This window comes from Rhipicephalus sanguineus, chromosome 4 (genome assembly GCF_013339695.2).
Source record: "Rhipicephalus sanguineus isolate Rsan-2018 chromosome 4, BIME_Rsan_1.4, whole genome shotgun sequence".
Classification (NCBI taxonomy): domain Eukaryota; kingdom Metazoa; phylum Arthropoda; class Arachnida; order Ixodida; family Ixodidae; genus Rhipicephalus; species Rhipicephalus sanguineus.
Window position 1 is genome coordinate 62,620,765 of NC_051179.1, and position 27,542 is coordinate 62,648,306.

Below are 27,542 nucleotides of genomic sequence, written 5' to 3' on the forward strand. Positions count from 1 at the left end.
CATAATCATATCGTGGTTTTGGGACGTAAAACAGTAGCGACTACAATAACTATACACCTAAATGTAAGTACGCACGTGTTTTCACATTCGCATTTCGCCGATATGCGGCCGCCGTGGCAAGAAATCGAACCAGCGTACTCGTGCTCAGAATGCGCGACATCGCCAAGCGACCACAGCAAATGTTATACACCAATGCGGCATCACTCGCGCTGTTTCTTTTCATCAAAATACGCAGGAACGACGCCGAAGCCACGGAACTGGACGTCCTCGAGCAGCAAGCCCAAGACCTGTGCCTCATCCTCGCCTACGAGGCAGTCCCGATGCCCCGGTACAAGGGAGGCCTCAAGTCCTACGCCGAGAACGTCGGGGACAAGCTCGAACCGTGGGCCAAGCACCTAGCCGGGCTGAAGTGGGTGCTCGGAGAGAGGCTCACCTACGTGGACTTCTTGCTGTACGAGGGACTCGACTGACACCGAGCGTTTAAACCGGAGGCCGTGCAGCAGTACCGAGAGATCACCGAGTACCTCGAAAGATTTGAGCAGCTTCCGAGGTTGAAGGAATACTTCGCCTCCGAACAGTACAAGGATTGGCCCATTATGGGACCACTCCGGTCGTGGGGTTACCGCAGAAATAACAGTGTTCAAGCGTGAGCGGTACCGGTTGACTCGGCACTTGGTACTTATTACGTTGGCTCTCTCCCCTCTTCCCACCTTTCCGTCTTTTGCCTTTTCACACTTGTAACTGATTTCCTTATTCCTTCTGCTCAGTAGATTTTACAGCGCCCATTCGCCGCATGAAAGGATCCTTGTGGATTTTGGTTGACCTGGCAAGCTAGTCGATGTCTCTGCCTTTCCTCTTCCTCTCTCCTTCTCTCGACTCTACGAATGCTGTAAGATCTTCTGGAAAATGCCAACAGTTTTGCAAAAGTTATGAATAAATAAACCTAGCAATGTACACGTGTACCCAAGTTTCGGGCTCTTCAGCAACTTCCTTCGTTGTTTTGACATCTCGCACCAGATGGCCGATCCTAGAGAGACAGGGATGAGAAAGAAGGAAATATTTGGGAGACGAATAGAGGGCACTGCGGCTTCGGGCGTGTCTTATTGTGGAAGAAACAAAGAATATTGACGTCTGTTTTACGTAACATAGCAATCAATTTGTATCGCATGTCCCGAACGTTTATTCCACTCTGCTCTCGTACTAAATTTTAAAAAATCTCACACGGTCCCTTATGCATTCGCCTAAGACGACTGGATGGCGAAATTGAACTTCTTCTTTAATCTCAGTTCAAGTATTGATCCTCCCCCGCCCCCATCCGAAAGCTTTCTGCACCTCACCTGGTTTTGCGTGGCCTCCGGGATCGGCCCACCTTTGACCAAGGGACGATGGCGTGTGATGACGTCATCATGTGACGTACCGCTATGTGACGTCATTATGGAGTCACAAATCTCGGCGATATGTGACGTCATCATTACGTCACATGGCGACGTCCTCGCGCCATTAATTATTGCGTCACTCGTGTTGTCGCCTACGGTCGATTTTTTTGCGTTTCATAAGGCATCTGAGGCTTTTGCCTTAACAAAAAATGCAGATCCACTACCGTGAAAGCTGAGGAAGTGCGTAGCACGGGCAGCCCAACGATTCCCTTGGAAATCGCGCGCTTGCCGAGGTGGTGGCGCCCTCTATTGCACGGCGCGGCTATCAGCCGGATCTTTCAGAAGAGTATATCGCGATTTTAAGTAAATTGTTGCGATTAATTCTTGGTTAATTCTGTACTTTATATTATTTTAGACCTTGTTCGTTTATTTTGCACTCGTTTCGAGTCTTGTTATAGCCTTGTTTTAGGCCTGTGTTGACCACTGCGTGACCATGCGACATGAGACAGAGGATGAACGACAAGCCGGGCCCCTAAACTACTACTAAAGGGACACTAAAGGCAAATATTAAGTCGACGTTGATTGTTGAAATAGCGGTCCAGAAACCTCGTAGTGCTACTTTTGTGCCAAGGAAGTGCTTATTTTGAAATAAAATCATGTTTTAGGGATCCGCATCGCGTTAGCGCACTTCAAATCACCCACCTGAAAGCGGCCTTTCTCACGTCACTGTTGCCGTGCCCAACGTTGCCCGCCTTTACTGCGCGGCGGCGTGCACTGGCGGCGTGCACCATTCGGGCATCCGGCAACATCACATGCATGCGGCATTTTGTCGAACTTTCTGTCTGAGAGACTTTCACGAGCGCGCAAAACACACGCGGCAGTGCGCGATACCGAAACTACCATTGAGACGCGACCGCGTAAGCGAAGCCGGGCGCCGGGCGAAGCGCAGTTCGGCGAAAACGAAACCTTTGAACCACGCGCGCCGTTCCCCATGGCAACGCCAAAGAGGTTCTTTTTTCCATGAATGAAACAGAAACGAACAAGCAGCATTTTACTACGTCTCTTGATGCACGGAAGTTTTTTTTTATTATTATTGCAGCTAGTTTGATTACAAGGGATTAATTGTAGTCGGACTCTCTGACGTCATCGGGATCATTTCCAAAGTGTGCCGTTCGTGGCGCTCATATAGTGATACATTTAGCTTAATTTCTCGGTAAGCAGGGCACCACTGTTGATAATATTGCCGTTTTAGACGTTGTCATACATTGAGCTTTCACTATCTGACATAAATTGTTATTTGCCTTAAGTGTCCCTTTAAAAGTACTAGAAAAGTGTATAGGTCAGACTGACCGCTGTCTGAACCAGGATCTAAAGTCACCATTACATCAGGATCAATAGGTGGCCTAGTTGGTGCAGCATGCATTGTTTTAGAAAAATTAGAGCGCATACGAAAAGACCGAAGAAGAAAAGACCGAAGAAATATGAACTGGCCGAAGAAAGCAACACACACACACACACACACACACACACACACACACACACACACACACACACACACACCACATCCTCTGCGTGCGACGTGTGTGTTCCTTTCTCTGTATAGTGTCTTTTCATTTGCGCTCTAGGTTTTCTAAATAAATAGAGCATTATTAAAACACCACGAAAACGATTTCGGATCATTTGGACATGCGTGGCGGAGACTTCAACTGCGTTCCCGCTTTCAAAAACATCAAAAAAGGCTATAATTTTGTGTAACCTTAGGAATAAGTTTACACGCAAATATATACAGGCGTTTCACATTGAAAGAAGGAAGTTCACCGACGATTACGACACTCCCGAAATGCGAATCTCGAGGGTAGCTGTTCGGGCGTTTTCATTTTGCGATATGAGGCATTTAATTTGACAGAGACATGCGTGTATGTCTCGGTTAAGAAACCCCAGGTGGTTAAGTCACCCTATAAAACGGCGTGCCTCATATTCATACCGTGGTTTTGGCACTTAACACGCCAGAAATTCATTTTTTTTCTCTACTAAGCCACTCCGAGTTCAAAAACGAGAGAGTGGTTTCTATCTCGCCTTCACTACCCTTCCCGCAGGAGCTATCTCCTCCTCGCCATTTATTTCATCAGAAAGCACGTGGACAATGCGGTGAGACTGTGAGGATTTCGCTCTTTTCGGCTATACACGCTGTTATCTCCGCTTACGCAGTCGAAAACGCGCAAAGCGATGTGAAATCAGTTGATCGCGCACGATAGTCATGCGAGAAAAAGCAGAACCGGCGTGCGACAGCATGGCAAAGCAGGGTAGGTGACAATTCACCATTGATACCCCTCTTATATGGACCAATCGACAGTTTTATTTCCACACAACGTCACTTGAATAGACTTCTATAGCACCACGAATTGTGCCGAAAAGACGTGAAACACCGGGGTAGAATAACGCTCTCGTTCTTTGCATATTCAGTGGTTGTTTAAGGGCCCTTTAAAAGCAGAATATCTAAGGTGCCTTTTCAGTGGCACTACAGCTCGGTGGTTAAATGCATTGCAGCCTAGATGACCTAAGCAGATCTTGCGCAGACGAAGCAAAACGCCTTGCTATTCCGCTTAATCTTTCGAAAGATAAGGCGTAGACCTGGCGGTGACGTAATAAGAGTGCTTTGTCGACACAGATTGCAATGAACGGGGTGTATAAATGACAGCCATGAGAGTGCTTGCACGGGCCTCTGTCTGCAGCAGGTGTGCAGCAGGTGACCCCACGTGTGTGTACATATATGAGCGGCGTTGCCATTTAAGTGAAGCACGGTTCTTAACTGCTAGCTCGCTGGGAAAGACGAGAAAAATTGCTTCATTTTGAGGTGAGTACAGAACGACAACGCGTTTGTACCCGCCGCAGTGGGCTAGTGGTTATGGTGCTCCACTGCTGACCCAAAGATCGCGGGATCGAATCAAGGCCGCCGCATTTTCGATGGAAGCGAAAAAGCTTGAGGCCCGTGTACTTAGATTTAGGTGCACTTTAATGAACCCCAGGTGGTCGAAATTTCCAGAACCCTCCTTAACGGCGTCCCTCATAATCATGTCGTGGTTTTGGGACGTCCAAACCCCAACCATTATTTGACAACGCATCTGTCTTTTACCGTGTTCACAGAGTAAAAAAAAATTCCGGCAGATCCCACGGACTGTGGGAATCAATATTGTTACGCGTAGAGTTGCAGTATTTACAATATATTTACAGTGCGTAAGGGGTGTAGCGTCGACGCACTATGACAAGTGCAACACCATCGACCCAAGCCCGAGACACTTCAACTTCGTCTTCGGCTAGTATTGTCCTCTAGTCCACAGTGGCACAAACACCTATGTGACATAACTCCCGGCGGCAGAAGCACCGTTTCGGTGCATCGGATCGGTGTACGTGACGTAGGGCTTTAGTCGGGAAACATGCACAGTCTCAGTAGCTGGTGAAGAGGACAAAGGCTTGCGGTTCAGTGGCGAGATCTCGTATGTGACTTCGGTTACTTGGCGAAGAACTCGGTAAGGCCCAACGTAGCGCGGCAGCAGTTTTTCACTCAGGCCAACGCGACGTGAAGGCAGCCAGAGCAAGACCAGGGAGCCAGGGCTGAAACGCACGTCCCGGTGGTGGCTGTCGTACAGGCGCTTTTGGTTGGCCTGAGACGCCACGAGTCGATCACGGGCAACGCGACGTGCCGTCGCCGCGCGAACGATGGCGTCGTGAGCGTAGAATGTGGTTGTGTTTGCCTGTGAAGGAAGTAATGAGTCGAGAGGCAAGAGCGGGTCGCGGCCATACAGCAGATAGAACGGAGAATAGCCAGTAACGTCGTGACGCGACGAATAGAACACCGGCCTTGCATCCGTACGAACCGGATTGGGACTGCACCTTACCGTCGTGACGCGGCAAACGTCACGAACGGTAAGGTGCAGTCCCAATCTCGGTGATCCTCAGACACGTACATGGATAACATGTCCGTGAGTGTACGGTTCAAGCGCTCAGTAAGTCCGTTTGTCTGAGGATGGTAAGCGGTGCTGAACTTGTGGGACGTTGCACAAGAGCGGAGAAGGTCGTCGACTACTTGCGAAAGGAAATAGCGACCTCGATCAGTCAGCAGCTGACGAGGAGCACCATGGTGTAAGATGACTTGATGGAGGAGGAAGTCAGCGACATCAGTTGCACAGCTGGTAGGGAGGGCTCGCGTGATGGCATAACGTGTGGCATAATCAGTCGCTACGGCCACCCATTTGTTACCCGCGGACGACGTCGGGAAAGGGCCAAGGAGGTCCAGGCCGACACGGAAGAATGGTTCGCTGGGGACAGCTATAGGCTGAAGGTACCCAGCGGGTGGGACAGGAGGCTTTTTGCGTCGTTGGCAGAGCTCGCAGGAGGCGACGTAGCGCCGAACAGAGCGGTATAGGCCAGGCCAGAAGAAACGTCTGCGCACGCGATCGTAGGTTCGGTAAACACCCAAATGTCCAGCGGTGGGAGCATCGTGCAATTGCGAGAGAATAGATGGTCGCAGATGCTGAGGGACAACGAGAAGCAGTTCAGCACCGTGTGGGGTCATATTGCGTCGATATAGGGTACTGTCGTGCAGAACAAACATACGGAGGAGGCCGTTCCGTTGTTCGGAGGTGAGGCGTTCTATAAGAGATCGCAAATACGGGTCACGACGCTGCTCGTCGGCGACGTGAAGGAAGTCGCTGAGCGACAAAACGCAGGCATCCGAATCAGTTTCGGCGGTGTCAGGTGGGTCGATTGGATAACGGGAGAGGCAGTCGGCGTCCTTGTGTAGCCGTCCAGATTTGTAGGACACAGAAAATGTGAATTCTTGGAGGCGTAAAGCCCAGCGACCGAGGCGTCCCGTAGGGTCTTTGAGTGAGGAGAGCCAACATAAGGCATGGTGGTCTGTTACCACGGTGAAATGTCGTCCGAACAAGTATGGGCGAAACTTGGCAATGGCCCAAACAAGGGCGAGGCATTCACGTTCTGTGATCGAGTAATTGCGCTCTGAGGGTGATAAAAGGCGGCTAGCGTAAGCGATTACACGATTCATCTCCCGCTGTCGTTGGGACAAAATAGCGCCAATGCCATGGCCACTTGCATCCGTACGAACTTCAGTGTAAGCAGACGGATCAAAATGACCCAGAACGGGCGGATTTACAAGGCGACTCGTAAGCGTTGAAAATGCCTGAGCTTGCTCTGGTCCCCAAATGAATGGGCTGTCCTTTTTGAGAAGATTGGTGAGAGGACGAGCGATGTCGGCGAAGTTCGCAATAAATCGTCTGAAGTAGAAACACAGCCCCAGGAAACTTCGGACATCAGCAGAGGTACGACGAGGTGGAAACTCCCGGACTGCGCGTACTTTGTCGGGATCAGGTTGTATGCCAGTAGCGTCCACCAGGTGACCGAGGACTCGTAATTGACGACGGCCGAAATGACATTTCGCAGAATTGGGCTGCAGGCCTGCTCGTCGGAAGACGTCAAGGATAGCCGAGAGCCGGTGGAGATGGCTGTCAAACGTCGATGAAAAAACAATAACGTCATCAAGGTAACACAGGCATGTGGACCATTTAAAACCACGTAGAAGAGAGTCCATCATGCGTTCGAATGTGGCTGGAGCATTACAGAGTCCAAAAGGCATCACTTTGAATTGGTAGAGACCATCTGGGGTGACGAAGGCCGTCTTCTCGCGATCTCTGTCATCGACTGCGATTTGCCAGTAGCCAGAATGTAAATCGATCGAGGAGAAATAACTGGCACCATGTAAGCAGTCCAGTGCGTCATCAATACGCGGAAGCGGGTAAACGTCCTTTTTCGTGATCTTGTTCAGATGACGATAATCTATGCAGAACCTCCAAGTGTTGTCCTTCTTTTTTTACTAAAACGACAGGGGATGCCCACGGACTGGAGGAAGGCTTGATAATGTCCTTAGAGAGCATTTTCTCGACCTCTGTTTGTATGACGTGACGTTCTGCCGCAGACACACGATAGGGACGCCTATGGATAGGCGGAGCGTCACCAGTGTGGATCGAATGGGTGACGATGTCGGTTCGACCCAGCGGGCGATTGTCGAAATCAAATATTTCTTCGTAGGACATCAAAACGCGGCGGAGGGCGTCAGCGTATGAAGGTCGTAGGTCAGGAGCTATCATTCTGGCGAATTTGTCGTTAGGTGGCATCGTCGGAGCCGAAAGTTGAGCGAACTCAGATGGTTGTGCATAGCTGAGAGCAGACACTCTGGACTCTTCCAAAGGGGACAACACAGCGAGAGACACACCCTCAGGAAGAGCTTGTGGAGACGAGCCAAAGTTCAGGAGAGGAAGCCACGCATGGTTGTTGGTGAGCGTAATGATGGAGCTAGGGAGAGCTATTTGGCGCTCCAGCAGGACGTCGTGGAGTGGGGACACGACATAATTACCATCACGAAGTGGTGGGCAAGGCGACATAAGCACATAAGTCGCAGCATCAGGTTGCAGCCGAACAAATTCAGTGCAGCGAAGTCGGGAGTGGATATCTGCGGTGGTGTCGGCACAAAACTGGGGTAGTTCAAGCTTCAGAATACCGGTGGAGCAGTCAATTAGCGCAGAGTGAACAGTCAAAAAGTCCATGCCCAGAATCACCTCATGAGGGCACTCCGCAAGTACAGTGAACAGAACTAACGTTGAGCGGTCGGCGATGGTAATACGGGCTGTACACATTCCCATTACGGCTGCTGTGCTACCGTTGGCTACGCGTAGGACAGGCGACTCGGCGGGCGTTAGCACTTTTCGAAGACGCCTACGAAGGTCGGAGCGCATGACCGACACCTGAGCTCCAGTGTCGATGAGGGCTTTAACGGGCGCATGGTCAACAAAAACTTCGATTAGGTTTCGTTTAGGAGCAAGGGTCAACAGAGGTTTTGCAGTCAAGGTCGTCAACGCAGCCTCACCTCCAGGGGCTGTATTGGTTAGTTTCCCGAGAAGCGGCCTGAGTATGATGGGGACGGGGGACGCCGAGATGTAGGCGAACGGGACTGACGGCGCCGAGGTGAGGGCGAGCGGCTATTGGTGAATGGAGGAGCAGCAGGGCCAGCATTGGACGGTTCGGCTAGAGGTGACAGAGGACGAGAGGTGTGTTGGTAGCGGCGGTCAGCATATGGTCGAGGCGATGAATTCCAGTGGTCACGGCAGTGGCGAGAGATATGGCCGATTCGGGAGCACACGAAGCAGATTGGTCTGTCGTCCGGTGTTCGCCACTTAGATGGGTTTCGGTACCGATTCGCGAAATACTGTTGAGGTGCAGCAGAGGCAATGATCGGAGCGGTAGAGGTGGGACGGGGACTAACGGCGGAGGACATGTCCATATTCGCAATTTCCTGGCGAACAACAGCTTGAATGAGCGAGATTGTTAGATGGTCGTGCGTAGAGGGAGGACCACGAGAACTCGGAGCCATAGCCTCAAGTTCGCGACGTATGGCTTGCGTCAAATTTGGTGATGCTGGTTGAAGCAGCGGCGCGGGTTCGTTGCAGGATGAGGTCGGAGCCGTATTTGGAAGCCGGTCGAAACGTTGCACGATGCGCTTGCCTTTTGCTTGTTCAAAGTGGCGGCACTCTTTAATGAGGGAATCAACTGTTGTGCAGCTCCTACAAAGCAAGAAGTTGAATGCATCGTCGGCGATGCCCTTCATAATGTGTCCGACCTTATCTGCCTCCGACATGTTGCTGTCCGTTTTTCGGCAAAGTGCCAGAACGTCCTGAATGTAGGAGATGTACGATTCGGTGGACGTCTGGGCACGGGAGGCTAGCTCCTTCTGGGCTTCTACTTGGCGTCCGATTGGTCTTCCGAAGAGATCACGTAGCCTCTCTTTGCAGATGTCCCAACTTGTCAGCTCGGTCTCGTGCGTCTCAAACCACGCCTTTGCGGTTTCCCCCAGGTAGAATATCACGTTTGCCAGCATAAGGGTTGGATCCCACCTGTAACTGTTGGCGACGCGCTGGTACATCGCCAGCCACTCTTCGACGTCGACCTTGCCAGTACCGGTGAAGATTCCCGGATCACGTAGCGGATTCATGACGTATTGCACGGGTGTCGGGTTGGCCGGGACACTGTCGGTAGCCATAGCAGCGGAACCGATGTGACGTCCGCTGCGGAGATCCAGGTCCGACTTTCGTAGAGACTACCCCGCAGCTCCACCAAAATGTTACGCGTAGAGTTGCAGTATTTACAATATATTTACAGTACGTAAGGGGTGTAGCGTCGACGCACTATGACAAGTGCAACACCATCGACCCAAGCCCGAGACACTTCAACTTCGTCTTCGGCTAGTAGTGTCCTCTAGTCCACAGTGGCACAAACACCTATGTGACAATATCATGCGAAGCAGTCGGCAATTACTTGCCTATGCCTCATTTTTTGGCTTTGTGCGAAGCCATCCGATATGGATCTACGTCTTCGTGTAGCTTGTGTAGTTCTGTGCACATCGTGGGCTGACGATGGGTATCGCGTGGCATCTGGCTGAGGGTCGTTGCAGCACGTTTGTCAGTGCTTGTCTTACATATTACTAATAACGTCTGCTGTGGTGCATTGCTATAGGAAGGGAATTTGTAGGCTCAAGACAGGAACACGATAGTCCGCCATGGAGGTATAGCGGTTACGGTGGTCGGCTGCTGAACCGAAGGTCGTGCGTTGGATCCCGGCCACTGCGGTCGCATTTCGACGGAGGCGAAATGCTAGAGGCCCGTGTACTGTGCGATGTCAGTGCACGTTAAAGAACACCAGGTGGTAGAAATTTCTGCCCTCTAATACGGTGTGCGTCATAATCCTGTCGTAGTTCTGGAACGTAAAACCCCAGCAAATATTCTGTTCTATAGTTAGACAGAGTTGTGTGTTTTGCAGAGTAAATAGGCAAAGGTATGTCGGATTCACGCAAATTACGGCGCAAGGGCTGAGTTTATGAGATCACTCGCAAAATCTCATTCGCTTTCGAAAGGAATACAAACGCGGCAGGTTTTCGTTCGCCCTTGGCAGATAAACGATGCAAGCGATGAATTCAACGCCAAGACCATTTCGCGCTGGTACTGATAACGAGAGCTCATTTGCATACACAATGTTAGAGAAGCATGCGCGATATCTCCGTGAGTGGGACAACAGCTACGTGTGATAACGACACGTCTATGGGTCAACAAGGGCGACGAGAGAAAGCCCTTGATTATGCGCAGCAACAACCGCGAAATAGGGCACGTCCATTGAGAGCAGGTTCCCGCCCAACAAGGAAGACACGTGAACATTTTACTGAGAGTAACCTTTGGAAACGAACTTGTCTTATCATTTTCACTGGTTCGAAAGAGTCGTTTTTGTTGACACTTGCGTACACCGAATCCACGGCGATCGTTTCCCAATCAAAACTGTTCGATTCTTTAGATATTTACATGCAAAGCAAGTTGACGTATTTATGGTACGTGATCACTGGGTTGAGGGTCATCGTGCTGTGGATCTCGCTGAACTTGAACATATAGCACAAGCACCGGAGTTCGCAGGCTTCCTAGCATCACCAACATTTAAAGGGACTGTCTAGCGTCCTTCATCGATTTTCAGTTACGTACCGCAATAGAAAGCGCACCGTCTGAAGTGTCCAACCTTGCAGCGGTTTCTCTGGAAAGTAATTAGAAATTTTTAAAATAGAATTTTTCGATCTGCGCTCGGTTTTCTTCCATTGGCGTGAAGCATGCCCACAACATTGGTTGGCGGACGTGATGACGATTGTAGTGCCGGTAAAAATTAAGAAAAAAAGCGCACGTGATTTCTGTAGTATTACTTTATTTTTGCTGAACACTATTGTAATGAACGTAACAGTCGTTTTCAGCGCGCCAGCGGTTAAATGAAGCCTTGTTATACGATTACAGAAGACTTGTTCTGCTGTAATTGCAGTCTATGCCTTTATTTTAGCACTGCTGCCGCAATCCAAGCCAAGTCGATTCATCAAAAAGAGACAATAAATGCACGTCTTCACAGCGCAGCACATGTGAGACATCCTAACAAAAATACAGCGGCACAGTACGACCAGCGCGGAGAGCCGCATGGCATAGCGCATCATGAGTTGAAGCGGACGAAATCGAAGGCGGCGCCGCTTTTTGGATGCGTGAGAAACAAAAAAGCAAAAAATTTACTCTCTGACGCAACCGAAAGCTGCCTCAAGTGCTCAAAATACAATTTGAAGTTATCCATGTTTGTTTTTATGCAAAATGAGTCTACCTGCGAGGATTTCTTGTCCTACCAGTAGATTGACCACATCGCTGTTGGGTGACGCTAGAGGTCATTCTTTCACGACTTTGAACATCAAATTAAAGATATAATTCTTTTTTTATGGGGTAAAAGTATGTTCGGTGCCGCCGATGTGACGAACGATCCCACCATTTTCACCACTATCAGAAAAATTTTTCCGAGCGGTAGACAGTCCCTTTAAGCCTAGTCGTACTTTGTATATATATATATATATATATATATATATATATATATATATATATATATATATATATATATATATATATATATATATATATATATATATATATATATATATATATATATATATATATATATATATATATATATATATATATACACACACATGGCCGACAAAGGAAAGGTATCGGACAGATTTGGCGTCTACCTTCCATAAGTAGGGTTACACCCTGCCTTCCCTGTGAGCATGCCTATGCTTACAAAGACACCTTGTGAGACTTACAGGAGGGAAGGAGGAGAGAGGGAAGGGAAGGAGTCCATTCTACCTGCCGATGCAACGCTTTCTCTTTTTTTTTCAACACATAATGTACGTAACGCCATCTGGGCCTTCTTTTGGCAGCAGGCTATGGCTCCCGTACTCGTCTACTGGAATGTCAGGTCCCTGGCTCAACCAATCCGCAACCTGCTCGTCCACAAGGGAATCGAGTTCGAGGACAAACGGTACGAGATCGGCCCGTCGCCCGACTACGGTAGGTCCGCCTGGCTCAAGGACAAGTTCACGCTGGGCCTGACGTTCCCAAACCTTCCGTGCTACATGGACGAAGACGTCAAGTTGACCCAGAGCTTGGCCATCCTCCGCTATCTCGGAAGGAAGCACGACCTGGCTGTCAGGTATGCGGTGCACGGGACAGTTCTCGTGTTTCAAAAAGGAACATGCGGAAATACCTAAATTCTACCTAGACTGCTACATCATACAACAGTTATGGAGGAACTTGGTCTAGTTTGTCCGTGAATTTTACAAAGTGTGTAATTCCAATGGTCTTTGTGGCTCACTGGATAAGAAGAGTTCTGGTGTTGAGCAGAACTACACTGATGTGCGATGAGAAGGCCAAAGCACATGTGTTTGCTCATGGGGCAACTTTAAGAAGACCAGCTGGTTATAAAGCTGCATATACACCCGCCGCGTTTGTTTAGTGGTTACGGTGCTCGACTGGTGACCCGAAGGTCGCACGATCAAATTCCGGCTGCGGCGGCGACCCCATTTCGATGGAGGCAAAATGCCAGAGGCCTGTATACTTATATTCAGGTGCACGTCAAAGAACACCAGATGGACGAAATTTCTGAAGCCCTCCACTGCGCCGTCTCTCATAATCGTATCGTAGGTTTGGAGCGTAAAAGCCCAAAAATTATTATTATTATTGGAGCTGCGTATAGATGGTTCCAACAAGGTGTCTTCGGGACCTCAGCTTTGTTTGAGATGTTAAGATTGATGATAGATCAGTGAATCACTCCTGGATTCGGTGATTTATGCGACTAGTTCACGTAATTTTCTTCATTCAGTCTGTGCCGTCTATACCTTCTATTTCATGTTCATTGTTTCCCCTATAAGAAAAAAAAAAAGTCACAGTTTCGCCGCAAGGGCAAAGCAATGTGCCATGCAACAAATTGGAATGTCACGCGAAGAAGAACGGCAAGCAGCTTGAAACTTGCAGCGCGCTGCTCAAGCACAAAAGACGCAGACGCACGAAAAGAACATACACCGGACGAGCGCGAACTAACAACTGTCACAGCTCGACACCTAAAGCGCGCTGCTCAAACACAAAGAAGGACAACGCACAGGCATACACAGGACGAGCGCGAACTAACAACCGTCCCAGTTGTTACTTCTTTGTGCTTGAGCAGCGCACTCCCTTCGCAAACGTGACCGCTGCAGCGAGCGAAGTGACGTTCGTGCACTCTGTAACTTCAACGCAAGCTTTCCGGTGAAAGCACAATACGAACAAACCGCCACCATCACGAGATAAGCGCGCGCCCTTCGCGCCATCTCGCTGGTAATGCAGAGAAAACGCTGAAATGTCCCCGAGATCTTTGTACCGCCAGTGGTAAGTGCTGTACATAAATAGCTCGCCGTTAGTAAGTTGTGGAATGAACGTTCCGTGTCCTAGCCGTCTAGCGCTGCGGACGGAGCGAGGGGTCACCCGTTCGAACCCGCGCGTCGGGAAGTATTTTTCTAAATTATTTTTCTTTATGCCTATTATATATATATATATATATATATGTATATATATATATATATATATATATATATATATATATATATATATATATATATATATATATATATATATATATATGGGACATGACGGCGACGCCGACAGCAAGAACCGGCCGACAGTGTTCATATAATTGCAATAAAAAAGTGAATCATATTCACCGTAGCCTCCAGTAGTGAGACAGAAAAGGGGTAGGGGGAGTATGGTGATCTTCTAGTTCGGCAATTATCTTACCTTCCAATGTATTCATATACTATATAAATATGTAATATACTTACACGCCAGAGGTAATTAACCTTGCTTCACTTGTGAAGTGTACTGCTACTGTATTGAGTTCACTTTGACTGAAAAAAACGAACTCCAAACAGCTAAACCGCCGCGCATTTCGCGTTTCGTGGAAGTGTCCGCAGTTTTGGTGAGCTTCATGTAGCTTGGCCTTGTGAAATGGTTCTATGATCTTATACTCGAAATAAAACATTATATGTGAAGACGTTGGAGGTATTTTTTTTTCTAATTATTCGGCGGTTTAATATATGCTGGACCATGAATCATGCAATGCCGACTTGTAGGGCCCCTCTCACGGCTAGACATATCTCTTCATAGAATCTAAGAGCTATTAAGAAAAATACGTCCATCACACGGCTGTGCCGGACGGTTTCCTTCATCTATCACCGACGGCGCGCACGGGCCGTTGCAGCGTTTGGCTACATACCATACCGCCAGGGAGGTCGCTCGGTGTGTGGTCCTCCACAACTGCGAGGCAAAACAACGAGAAATAAGAACAGATGGTATACAGTGGGGAAAAAAAAACATCGATAGTAACAGCGGAAACAGAAATGTTAGCGACCATCTCTCAAGCTATCGATGCGTGACGGAAGACAGACAAAAAAAACGCACAAAACTAACTAAATATCTCTCTAATGTATGTCGCCGTACTTGCTGCGCACGACCATGCCAGCGCAGCGCCTAGAGTCGACTTGCGCTGTAAAACACGTACGAAAGGCGTACCACTCCACTGAAGCTTCCTAGACCTCACTTGGTGTCACTCTGGTGCGGCTTGCAAAAGCGTGTAAGGGTGAGGGGGGGGGGGGGGCAGGTGCCTTTATTGCACCCCCTGCCGACACCCAGGTTGCAAAGTGAACTGACAGACCAAGACCAAGCTGACAGACCACAGACCAAGCTGAGAAAAAATATACCCTTCTATGCGCAGCAATTCGTCATGATAATTACTGAGACCAAAAATATGGTGCAGGTGGAACAAAATGTCAGCTAAAGTTGCCACTTGAAGGGCCCTTCCCATAATTTATAACTGGGGGTCAATAATGAAGGGGATCTGGCGTCAGTATTCGAGAACCATATTGATGCCAATGTCCAGAATGGCTATACAACCTGGACTCCGACACTGAAATATCGAGTTTTTCGTTCGACGGCTCTGTTTCCCCACATGGTGACCGCATGGGGTGGCTCACGAAAAAAATACTTTAGACCAGTCACGTATGCTTAGCTTATCCGAACAAAGTGTTATTAATCGCAATAGGCCAGAAAATAATGCAAGCACCATTTAGCGAAGTCAGACATGGTTTTCCTTGTGAAGCGCAAAATAAGTGCTAAAGTTTTGTGCACGCTCGCTTAAACACGCCGTCGGCTTTGCGCTCGGCCTATCAAGTTCCTTCCCAATATATATATATATATATATATATATATATATATATATATATATATATATATATATATATATATATATATATATATATATATAATGGACGAAGACAGCCACGTTTGGGAGCCGCGTGTTTGAGACCCCTGGGCTAGACTAAACACAGCTGCGACGACTACTTTTTATCTTTATGATAATTCATTACCCTGCATTCTTGTACGAAGTGTCATTGTTACATTTTATGTATATCTGTGATGTATGCTGATCTGTATGTATGAAACCTTTCGATGCGAATGCTATGTAAAAACACTTGGTGAGATGTGTCATGTATGTGCTATTGCCATGCAAGGGACCCTGGGCCTTCGTCAAGCTGCTGCGACAGCTTTTTGCCCAGGTTATAAGTATGTTCTTGAGCTACACAGACATGACAGGTCTAAAGCATTTTTTTCGTGAGGCATCCCCTTCGGTCACCGTGTGTTGATGCATAACCGTGAAACAAATCTCTATAATTTCAGGATCGGCATTCAGATTCTAGTCATTTTGGAGATAGGTATCCACATGTTGTTATCCCCTTCAGAAATGACCCATATATGTGATATGGGAAACGTCTTTCAAATGGCAACTTTATTTGTCATGTTGTAAAGTATATTGGCGGTGAGGATGATGGCAGTGATGACTTTAGTGAGAGCCTCCTTACTGAACAGCCTTAACGCAAACTGTGCTCGCTACTTTCGTTTCCTCATGACAACCAACCAGGAATAATCAGGAGACGGCGGAACTGGACGTGATTGAGCAGCAGGCGGGGGACCTATGCCTCACGCTGATCAACGCGGCCAGGCTGGATCCCAAGGCCGAGGGTGGCATTTACTCGTACGCCGAAACGATGGGCGCGATCCTAGGACCCTGGAACGACTTCCTAGCCTCCAGGAAGTGGACGATAGAGGAGAGGCTGACTTACGTGGATTTCCTGCTCTACGGAGGGCTCGACTGGCACCGAGTGTTCAAACCGTCGGTTGTGCAAGGTTATCCAAACATCGTGGAGTACCTGAAACGGTTTGAGCAGCTGCCCAACATGCAGGAGTACTTCGCCTCGGACCGCTACGTCGAGTGGCCCATCCTCGGTCCGCAAAGGACGTGGGGCTTTAAGAAGTCTTCCACCACATGAGGCGCATCGGGCGCTGTTGCAGTTTGCTTTCGAAATAAATGTGTCTCGTTTCACTCTACGCAGAACGTTGACAGTTTCGCGCAAGACCGAATCGAAGTGCCCACGTGGTACATCGATTAACTGTACAGGAGACGTCACTTTGCGCGTTCATCGACTATATAGGACTATCAGAAGCGCATGTGACGAAGGCGACAACACAGCCTTCCATCGGAGCCATTTTCACGCGGCATAGCATTCGAGAGTGTCGGCGAGGGGCCAAGACAAAAGGCCTTCTTACAAGATTTTCATATGATCGTTGTTTAAGCCGTAATCCTAGAACCAGTTGATAGTGCCTTGGCATCGCCGGGCGGCAGCGCTTGAAATTTCCTCATGAAGTGCTCCTGGGAGATCTCGCGAGAGCTCTGGAGCACAGTACGGAGTACTTTTGTTTGTCAGCTGCAAAGTGTCACTACTTATCACTTCTACTGAACCGTGGTCCAACTATTATTAAGGTGAGCAACACACTGGATACAAAGTGATGTTATCGGACAAGAGCGACAAAAAAAGACGTGAATAATTCAGATTTCTTATTACATCGTTCATTGCACGAGACCTCTCTGCCTTGCTTCAAACGAGCCTTTCATATTGCACGAGAGGTCATGAGACGAGACACATGGTTTCCTGTAAATTTGTAATTTTGACCATCAAGACTAAGCTTCCGCTTATGTGTTTTTCTCTCTGTCTCTCTTTGTTATTCGGTGAATATAAGATGCACAGTTTTCTTTTCGAGGCTTATGATATATCACGCATATAGGATGTAAATTTGGGTATGGTGATTATGGCGTTAAATGCAGGACCATATATTTTGCCAGACACCTGGCATAAAGGGCAGGAGGTGAGTGGAACGAAGAGCAGCTACAAGTTCGTGCATGGAAGCATTCAACCAGTCTCTGCATAGAAAAAAAAAGCGAGAAAGCACTCTGGCACGAACATGCGCGAGTAGTCAAGGAAGCGTGGGCGTTTCTGTCACTGCGAAAGAGCATGTTGAGATTTTTTTTTTATTCCTCCATGATGTTGAGCCGTGTCTGGGCAGCAGTCGTGGTTGACATTGAGAGGAACGTGCCACGTTACCAACAATTAAGGCGCGTCGCGCAGGTGCAAGGTCTCCCGCGGAAGGGCTTTGCATCACGACCATGCTTCGTTAATGGCGTCACTTAACCGCAACTCTGTATTTGTCTTTATTAATGGCTTCTCATGCTTACAGACGCTGAAATACGGCGCGCGCCCTCATGTTTACACTCTTAATTACGTGGAGACCGTCGTAACACACAAGTACGTGAGCCAACGCTCGACACATCAGTAAGCAATAAATCTCCACAATTCCCCTGGCGATCAAATCTATAAGGGTACACGCAACGTTAGTCGTGGGAAAGGAGAGCAGTCGCGATGGCACAGCGGTGTTTAATCCGAAACTCAATGTTCCGTGTGCTTTCGCTAAAACGAGACGGTTTCAGGTTCTATGTCCAGGTGTTTCTGAAAACCGAAAGCACTAGTCAATAATGTGAGAACAGCTCTACAGGTGCCGTCAATTTGCGCAGTAAATCTTTGTACGAAGTAGAAGTAAGTAATAAATTAAGTTGCCGTTTTAGGATAAGTGGGTTGTTAAGTGTAATCTTAAACTTTGCTCTAGGTAAAAAAATACACAAAAAAAACTTGCTGAGCGTGATCGTGGGAACAAGAAAGGCACATAAAAGCGCTTAGCAGTGTTCCATACTTTCAGCCAAGGACAAAATGGATGACAGAACTAGAGTAACAGGCGAGATGATTGCAAAGACAACGATTGTGACGGCATACCTGAGGTGAAAATGGATCTTCTGTTATCATCCGCCTATCTATATCAGATGGCATCGCAGCGCCAGCCCCCATCTGTCTCAGAATTCGAGCCCAACAGCGTAATTATTTACTTGAATACTTTCACGATACACGTCAAAACAGAACCGAATAGCAGTCAGCTTAGCTCTTCCGGGCACTTTGCTCGCAGAAAAAAAATTGTTATATGTTAGTCGCAAAGTTGCGGCCACACTAACAAGGCAGCAGGAGAGAGAGTGAAACAACTTTATGAAGAACATAAGGGTCCCTGGTTACTGTGGGCGGAGCCCGTCGTCCAGGGCCCCACTGGCAATTACGGGCCTGGGCAAGGGTCAACGAAATGTCAGTTAGCGTTCCGGTTTAAACGAATGCCTTTTCCATATATCATGTACGGGTTATTTTTGAACGGGATTTGACGTCAGGTTTCGAGACACATACCGATATCGACCTCCAGAATGACTAAAGTCTGGACGCCGATTCTGAAATACATAGCCCTTGTTCCACAGCTATGCTTCAACATATTGTGACCGCATGGGGTGCCTCACAAAGAAAGCACCTGAGATCTGTCACGTCTGTTAAGCCTACCCGAAGAAAGCCTTATTAATTGCAATAGCCGAGAGAATAACGCGAGTACAATTCAACAAAGTGGAACGCTCGTGAACGAACTTAAGAAAATAGAAAGGAATGTATGGGGCTAAGACAGCCGTGTGCCATGCACCTAGATATACGTCGTGTTCCTGTGCGCATGCAGCTCTCAACATTCATACCTCAGCGAATATCATACATCGTATCGGTCCTCGCGAAACATGTACGCGAGGCTGCACTCGTGTCATCCAAATAGATTACGCTGCGCGTCACGGAGAAGAGCACAAGGAAGAAACACATCATTCGCACGTGGCATCGAGTGTGAATCACGTATTTCTTCTTTATATGTCCTCGTCCGCAACGGCGCTGCGTAACCTGTTCTAACGGCACACCAAAAAGCCCAAATAGAAACTATCGGGCGTGCCTTCCGTCCCCACATGATTACTGCTACCTCTCTTTAACTGAAACGAGCTTCCCGTATGTCAAGTGCGAACACAACGTTGGATCTGAGTGTTTCCTATGCTTTCTTTTCTTGCCATGGCCACAGGTTGATGCAGTTGGCGCGCAGCAGTTGGCGCGTGATGCGCAATCTGCGTTGCCTTAAACGGCAGAAAAAGAGAGAAAAAAGAAACCGACAATGCGGAAGTTAACGGTTTGTCTTGTAAAGCATCCGGTTTGGGCGCGCAATCTTTTCTCGCGCAATAGCACGTGCGAGAAGAATAAAAATGAAAAGCGCCACTAAACAGCGGCGCCGTGTGTGTACACACAAAGATAACCGTTCGCCAGATGGGAGTGCGTACTTCGTACACACGCGGAAAGGGGGATGGGGTGTGTGTACGCACAAGTGTACAAGGGACCTCGCAAGTGGCGTCCCACAAGCTCGCAATGGCGGCGGCTGCCATTGCCGAGGTCAAAGCACCGTCAAAGACGTGATGGAGAGGGCAGGCCGACGCTGCACACCCCTGCGTCCGGTCCCCTTTCTGGACGTTCTTCTGCCACTTCGCTAATCGCTCTGTTGCCGCGCAGCATTCTTCGCTATATTTTCGCTTTGAATGTAGGCGGGAATCACGTGACGAGACCGACGGGGAGAGAGGGTACGGACCAGACAGGCTTGTCTGGCCAGTCGTGCTTCGGTCGGCGGGTTTGTGTATGAGTGAATCAGTTGACGGAAGGGCGTACTGCGGTGAAGCACACTTGCGAAATCGTCCCGTAGGAAAGCCCACCGGTGCATTTGCGGGTGTCGTTTGCGAGCATTCCAGGGTGTCTCGAGGCGTTTGAACGGTGAGTGAACAACAGCGACGCGTTCTTTTAAAGACGGGAACGTGCGCGATGTCGCGACGGGCCGCTACGTGGCCAAACCGCCCCGCCTATTCCACGCCGGCTTGCGACGAGCGCCAACGCAGTAGTGGCCAGTCTGGAGCGAGCGTTGTTTTGCGTTCGCTCCTCTGTGAGATACACTTCAGTTGTGTTTTCTCGCTTAGGTCATTGGAGCAAAGAAAAAAAAAGCACAATTTAACGTGAAATCAGCGCTTCAGTGTAAGCTATACAAAACGTCGTGCACAAGCATTGCCTATAGATTATGTAAGGCACAAAGCTCGCCTTGTGTACCTATATATGCAGAGAGGACAGGGTAGAAGCGACTTGGCTTAATGACCGCAACAAGGTCATAATCAGGCCCGTAGCCAGGATATTTTTTCCGGCGGGGGGGGGGGGGGGGGAGTGCTTGCTGAAGGCCTTAAAGAACACCTATTTTCACTATTTGTTTTGGTAAAACACGCCCCTCCGAGGGGGGTCCGGGCCCCGAGGGGGGTCCGGGCCCCTACAGCCCCTCCCCTGGCTACAGGCTTGGTCATATTAATGTAAGGTGGCTGTGCTCAGCCACGGCAGTGCGTTTAGAGGTCTTGGTTGTGGTGAAAGGTAGAGAGTGTAGTATGGAGAAGGCAGTGCCGTAATATGAGACGATCGAGTACAGAGGTAACCACTCAAGTGGCGAGTCTTTCGTCAGGAGGCTAGTTACAGAAAATTCAAAGGTTCTACAGATATCTGTCTGGTTGGGAAACAATTTGATTATTATAACAATTATCGGTACTAATTAAAATCTTTTATCTTAAACATTCGACGTTTCGAAGCCGGACCAACACCTTTTTCCCCGATGAGCTGGCTCATCATCGAAGCTGGTCCGGTTCCGATACATCGTATCTTCAAACTACGATTGCCCTATTGTTTATAGAGGGTTCATGACAGGCGGGATCAGAAGAATGCGGAGGTCAGAAGAGTGCATGGCGGGGAAGCACGGAGAATGTTTCCGTGACGTCCGAAAACGAGTACACGTAATTGGCCAGCGCAAGCGTACAAATACTGTGCAGGATGGACAGCTGTGGCACTCGATTCATAGGTTGCCCCATGCCCGTAGGCGTGAGCAGGGTTCTCCAGTAGAGGGGAGGAGGGGGTCAAGCTTTACCTCAGCGCCCTCCCCTCCCTCTCCCCACTGGTCAAATCCGAAAGAAAACAAGCTCCGTAGTGGATGCAAACATGAAAACGAAGTGATGACGTGCTGCTCACAACGATCTGCCATTGGTCGTCCGGCTGTCTGGGTGTATAGGTGGGAAGTAAACAGTTCTTTGAATGCAACATCAGGGGTCCTTGGTCGTCATTATCGTAAAAAAAAAAACATGCCTAGCCATAACCCCGAGCAATAAAAAATGACGCGGAAGGTCAGACTGAGTATAGGGGAAGGGGGTGCACAGTTTGTGCGCACCTTTAGATGATTAGCCCCCCCCTCCCCCTTGCCTCCTCGACAGGTGGCCTATGCACATGCCGTCATAGTTCGAGCGACGCTGTCACCTTAACGGCTGCCAACAACGGAGAACGGGCTGCGGGATTACAGGACATGGAGAGAAAATAGCGAAGAGGAGGAGCCGAGAAGAGGTTTCCTATATGCAAGGCTCCCATATCTCTTCGCGTCTCGTCACTACATAGTACGCATATGCGGATTACCGAGCCCCGCAATTATTCACACGTCGACGTCGACTCGCCAAGGGCGAGTCAAGTGTGAAACGGCTATAGTGCTTCCCGTTTGCGATTCTGGCAACTACCGCATACACTCCAGCTACTTTATCGCAGGTTCGCCCAAGCACGCTCCCTGAACAGCAACGTGTAACTGCTGGAAATGCTTTCTCGCTTACGGCACTGGCACGAATAGGCCCTCGTCGGGAAATAACGAAGGGAGTGCGTAGAAAACGAAACAATAGGACGAGAGCTGGCTTGACTTAAACGACGCTTCTACACCGCTACTGAACGGAAGCTTCGCTTCTTCGTTTTTCTTTAACGAGATTACAAGAGCTTTTTTTTTTTTTGGGGGGGGGGGGGGACATGGTGGTCCACCTTCGTGCTCACGGAAGGTAGGTTCATTTAGACGTGGTTCAAATGAATGGTCAACCTTGCCAGGCTAAACGCGCACTGGTTATCGCATCATGTTTCTCTTAACAAAAATATTGCAGAACAGTACGAATATGAATAACTGCTGAAATATGTAGCATAATACTGGCCACCTGCGGTGCGGTATAATCCAGTATTAAAAAAGAAATAGGGCGATGTAAAGGAGGACTCCCGAAAAGCAACATCATAAAATGCTTATGTGGTAAAATTTAACGCTCTCACAACATAAACCGTGACATCCATCGTGAAAAGTGACTCGGGGTCAACCTTTGCCGCCTGTGCTTATCTAATCTGCGTGTAAAGAGCGGCAAAACGAAAGTTTTTGCCCCCTTCCTCGAAAGGAGTACCGCCGCTGATGGGCGGTATCGGAACACGCCAACTTGTGGCTTCGGTAGCGATCAGCCGACCGCTGAAGGTGCCTTAAAATGAGCCCCCATCCAAGGACGACTGCGGGTTAGGTGGAGTGAAAAATTTAAGAAACTTGCAGGACAGTTTAAATTGGGCATCATTGGGAGAACCTTTCGTCCGGCAGTGGACAACGAAGGATGTCGTTGATGTCGATGAATCCGCGTATCTGCCTGCTGGTGGCGTCCGCGGATCATATACGTTAAAATTGCCATTAAGAATAAAAACTATATGCATGCAGTACCTCCAAAACAGTCGCAGCGCGTGAATGAAGGCTTATCCCACATACGGCGTGACCCCTTTATTCGAAACAAACGGACCGGCCCGTTAGTCAACTGGCACAGCCTGTCCAACGGCCTGTCTCGACAACCCACTCCCAGCGAAACGTAAAATGTAAAACGCGTTTACAAAGCCGCTGCTGGTAGGCGTCCTCTTAATGCCCGCTTATTGGAGCATGAGAACGCACAGCAGGACGCAGGCTAAATGGGTCTGGTAGACTGTATAGTGCAAGAGCAAGAGACGACCCGAATTTAGCGGATACCATCGCCGCATGTCCGTACTGCCACCGCATGCCCGGACCAAGCAGGTAATAACAAAATGGACAAGCTGAAAGAATGCTTGATTTGAATGATAAGATAATGACTGAAACTAATCAAAAGATTTTATTTGTGAGGTCTGATGTTTCTAAGCAGGGTCAAGAATTGGTTCGCTCATAATTGATGAGGGCACTGGTACGGTTCCGAAAATGAAATTGCTCCATCGGTCATTTGTTTATTATAATAGTAAACTTCAGCAGAGCATCATCTTTACGTTGCGCTGTTGTACAAGAAGTTAGAAGAAAAACTTATGTCCCTTGTTCTTTCTACCAACTTCGCATGCAACAGTAGCTGCCACGGAGCAAGGTAAAGCTGAAGCTGCACCAGCTAGGCCCATGTAAAGTTATGCTTACATTTAGCAATGTGCTATGAGCTGCTCAATACCAATTTATATGTACATACAGCAGTATGGACGAAGAAATCTTTTTCTAATGAGTACTGTCGCTGAAATTTTAAGTCGCACGTTGGTTTTTGTGTTGGTTGTTTGTTTTTGCTTTCTAAAGTATCTGTCGACGACGGCATTAGGAAACGAAGCCTCATCACGCAATCTTGTTTAGCCAGAGACGCGTTTGCTCTCACGTTACAGGACATCGACATGGCCCCCGTAGTCGGCTACTGGGACGTCCGTGCCCTAGCGCAGTTCATCCGCAACCTGCTCGTCTACAAGGGAGTCCAGTTCGAGGACAAGCGCTACAAGTTCGGCCCGGCGCCCGACTTTGACCGCTCCGACTGGCTCAAGGAGAAGTTCACGCTGGGTCTCAAGTTCCCCAATCTGCCGTACTACATTGACGGTGACGTCAAGATCACCCAGAGCTTGGCCATCCTGCGCTACCTGGGAAGGAAGCACGATTTGGCTGCCAGGTTCGTGGGATGACGACTCCCGCGTAGTGTTATGCACACCGCGAACGACACTCCTTCAATACAGTGCAATCCCCCACCATTTCTGTCATCATCGTCGTCTCATGTATGCTACAGGGCGGATGATTATGGCATGCATTGTAAGCTGCCTCAGTCCTGACATAAGTCAATCGTGATATGAGTTGGCTTTCTTATTTTGCAGAATCACTCAATCCTCTGACGTCATCGGGAGCGCTTCCCTTCTCTTGCTGCTAACCCTCACCATCATTCATGTTTTCTGTCTTCCCATATGAGATCTTTGTTTATACCATAGTCGTCACCTGACACTTGGAGTCGTCACCCGACACCAGACAACAAACCAGGCTAACATCTCCGGGGAGACCAGTAAAAATTTATATCTATAATCACCGCTATAACAATAGGCGCTGGTGATTTCGTCCACTATAGATCGCGATTCTTCTCCTTCTGTCATTTGTAATTTCCCATATTTCACTCTGGAAACTTACCATAGCCCTTCTTACACTTGCCTACAGCGCGGGCATTGTAGTTTTCAGAGCTTACAACCCCTTTTTTTTTCGTAGTGTCCATTTAAATATTTATTTCACCAACATGAAAAGAAATGACTGCTACACGCTCAAAACTTGGCATTGAGACACAAACATAACTGCTTCTTAATCTTGTCGCTACGTTTCCCAGGAACGAAGACGAGACCCTGGAGCTGGACGTACTCGAACAGCAGGCCCGAGATCTGACCATGCGGCTTATCTACGCCACGGCTCCGAACCCAAACTACGAAGAGACGATCAAGGCGTACGCGGACAACATCGACAACGTGCTGAAGCCCTGGGACGAACACCTGGCCAACCGCAAGTGGGCCCTGGGAGACAGGCTGACGTACGTGGACTTCCAGCTCTACGAAGGGTTCGACACTCACCGAGAGTTCAAGGGCGAGGCCGTGCAGCGGTACCCGCACATCGTCGAGTACCTGAAGAGGTTCGAGGAGCTGCCCAACCTGAAGGAGTACTTCGCCTCGGACAAGTACCACAAGTACCCCATCCTTGGACCCCACCGCAAGTGGGGTTTCAAGAAGTAACACATCCCCCACACAGTGCTGCCTCCTGGTACACACTCGGTGGAACGTTTACCGCGCTTCTGCACGCCTCCGATATAATAAAGGTCCGCTACCTGAATAAAGTGGCTCAAAGCTACATCAGTTCTGCGGTCGCCCGCAAGGCGAAAGTTTCATGAGATTGAAGAATCGGCATCCGTCTGGGCTGTAGCATGAATCTCACTGCGGCGAGCATGTTGATGGTCTTGTATACAGACTTCTCACCACCGTAACTTGTTCCCTGCCTTTATGTCACCTATATTCCTGCCACCCTTTACTATTATAGCTAAAGTGGTCACAAACGGCAGCGCTGCGGTGCCCTTCTTCTACTGGACCTCTGTCTGTTTTCGCGGTTATATAAATTACTTTTATAACAATTATCATCAACCCCAGATCAGACTGCGAGCAACACCGCCCAATATGTAAAAAAAGGTAAGAGCATTTAACGGCGGTCCGAAACAATTTCCTAGAGTAAATACGGCAGCGTTTCAGGACAGGGTCCGACAATGGGCAGAGACAATTATTCAGCAGAGCTTCACACGCGAAACTTCCGTAGTGTCTCATACTTTGCCACTTTTTCCTCACCACTTTCTTTAAATAAACTTGTAGTCATCATTTAAATATATCATTCTCTCCTTTTTTTTCCCCAAGCAGTTCCTCAATGTGTGAATTGGTGAGGATCTTCGTTGAAGTGCGGTGTCTCGTGAAACATTGATGCCACGCAGGCTCTGATCTGATACCTGGTATAATAAGCAAATGCGGAATATATATATATATATATATATATATATATATATATATATATATATATATATATATATATATATATATATATATATATATGTATATATATAATTTATTTATTTGTTTATTTAGTTATTTATTTATTTATATCAAGTGGTACGGCAGCTGGGACTGGAGTGGAGAATAAACCTCAGGGCTAGACCCCTTACCCTTAGTTAACACGCGGCTAAGACCCATTGCATGCAAACATCCGGCCTCGCACGGAACACGCAGCTCATCGCGGGCACAGCATAACGACACGCTTACGAATCGGAGCATCACCTAAGCCAATGTATTTTATATTTGACGGGTGGACAGATTGAGTAAATTCCGATGCGCCAGCTAAACCGTGCTAAAAGTGCTCTAGTAGGCAGCGTGTCCGAAATTTCTGTGCACGATTATGTTAAATTTTTAGCATTGAGAAGCGCAGCGACAAGCACGACACGGCGATACAATCGCTGAAGGCGCCAGGCCGCAAAACCAAGATCACTTTCGAACGAAATAAGTTGAAAGTGCGGCTCTAACAGCCGAATTTGGAATAGCTTTTAGTTCTGAAGTGATGCAGGGGCCGAATTCGCAAAACCTCTTGTTCGTAAGTAGTATTTATCATGTCGCCTTTACTAGTCATATCTCCGGGCTCCGGATTGGTTGGAATTTTTTCTTAAGAACACTTCTTGAGCAGTATCCTTCTGTGAATAGAGGCCGCAAGTCTTTAACCCACAAGCGCCTCTTCTTGCAAGGTCCATATGCAGCGTCATATTCTCCATACGTCAATGTCAAAAGAAGGCAGTGATAATTCACCAAGTCTTTTTTGTAAGTGGCTTTTGTCATTAGCCATCCCCGTACGTTAATTATATGTCCAACATCAGACAGGACTTGAATTTTCCATTAAGAACAGTTCCAGCGTAAAAGAATCCGCAAAGCTTATCGTGAGCGATTGTTCGGCACTATTAGCCGGTTGCCTTCAATAATATGCCCAGGAAAAGGTTACTGCCCGCAGTATTTATCTTTACGAAGAATTCCAGCGTAAGTCACGTTTGTGGTTACGGACCCTGATATTTAACACTGCCAGTGGAGTATAGTCGTAAAGGCGCGCTACAAGGCATTTCTTAAGTGGACTAAGGAGGGCTAATTAGTTGGACTGGGTTCGTAAATTACCCCTCCAACTTAGAATTCTAACCGCAAGCTGGAGCCATGCAAGTCAAAAAGGACACCTATAC

The 27,542-nt window shown here is 48.3% G+C and overlaps 3 protein-coding genes and 1 pseudogene across 3 annotated transcripts in view; all 4 read left to right on the plus strand.

Annotated features, from left to right (window-relative positions):
* The window catches only part of LOC119390087 (glutathione S-transferase Mu 2-like), a 16,595-nt pseudogene extending 15,633 nt beyond the window's left edge, over nt 1–962 (plus strand).
* Nucleotides 1–16,748, plus strand: part of LOC119390088 (glutathione S-transferase Mu 4) — a 26,241-nt gene extending 9,493 nt beyond the window's left edge. Inside the window, exons 2-3 of the mRNA XM_037657629.2 lie at nt 12,226–12,497; nt 16,293–16,748. Coding sequence (XP_037513557.1) covers nt 12,232–12,497; nt 16,293–16,701 — 675 coding nt within the window. The 5' untranslated portion in view covers nt 12,226–12,231 and the 3' untranslated portion in view covers nt 16,702–16,748. The remainder of the gene's footprint in view (nt 1–12,225; nt 12,498–16,292) is intronic.
* LOC119390090 (glutathione S-transferase Mu 2) overlaps nt 1–27,542 on the plus strand; it is a 302,300-nt gene that overhangs the window by 230,236 nt on the left and 44,522 nt on the right. The gene's annotated exons all lie outside the window — the stretch shown is intronic.
* Nucleotides 20,217–25,558, plus strand: LOC119390092 (glutathione S-transferase). Its single transcript, XM_037657634.2, has 3 exons — nt 20,217–20,415; nt 24,160–24,434; nt 25,128–25,558. The coding sequence occupies exons 2-3, from the start codon at nt 24,169–24,171 to the stop codon at nt 25,522–25,524; spliced, it is 663 nt and encodes a 220-aa protein (XP_037513562.1). The 5' UTR covers nt 20,217–20,415; nt 24,160–24,168; the 3' UTR covers nt 25,525–25,558.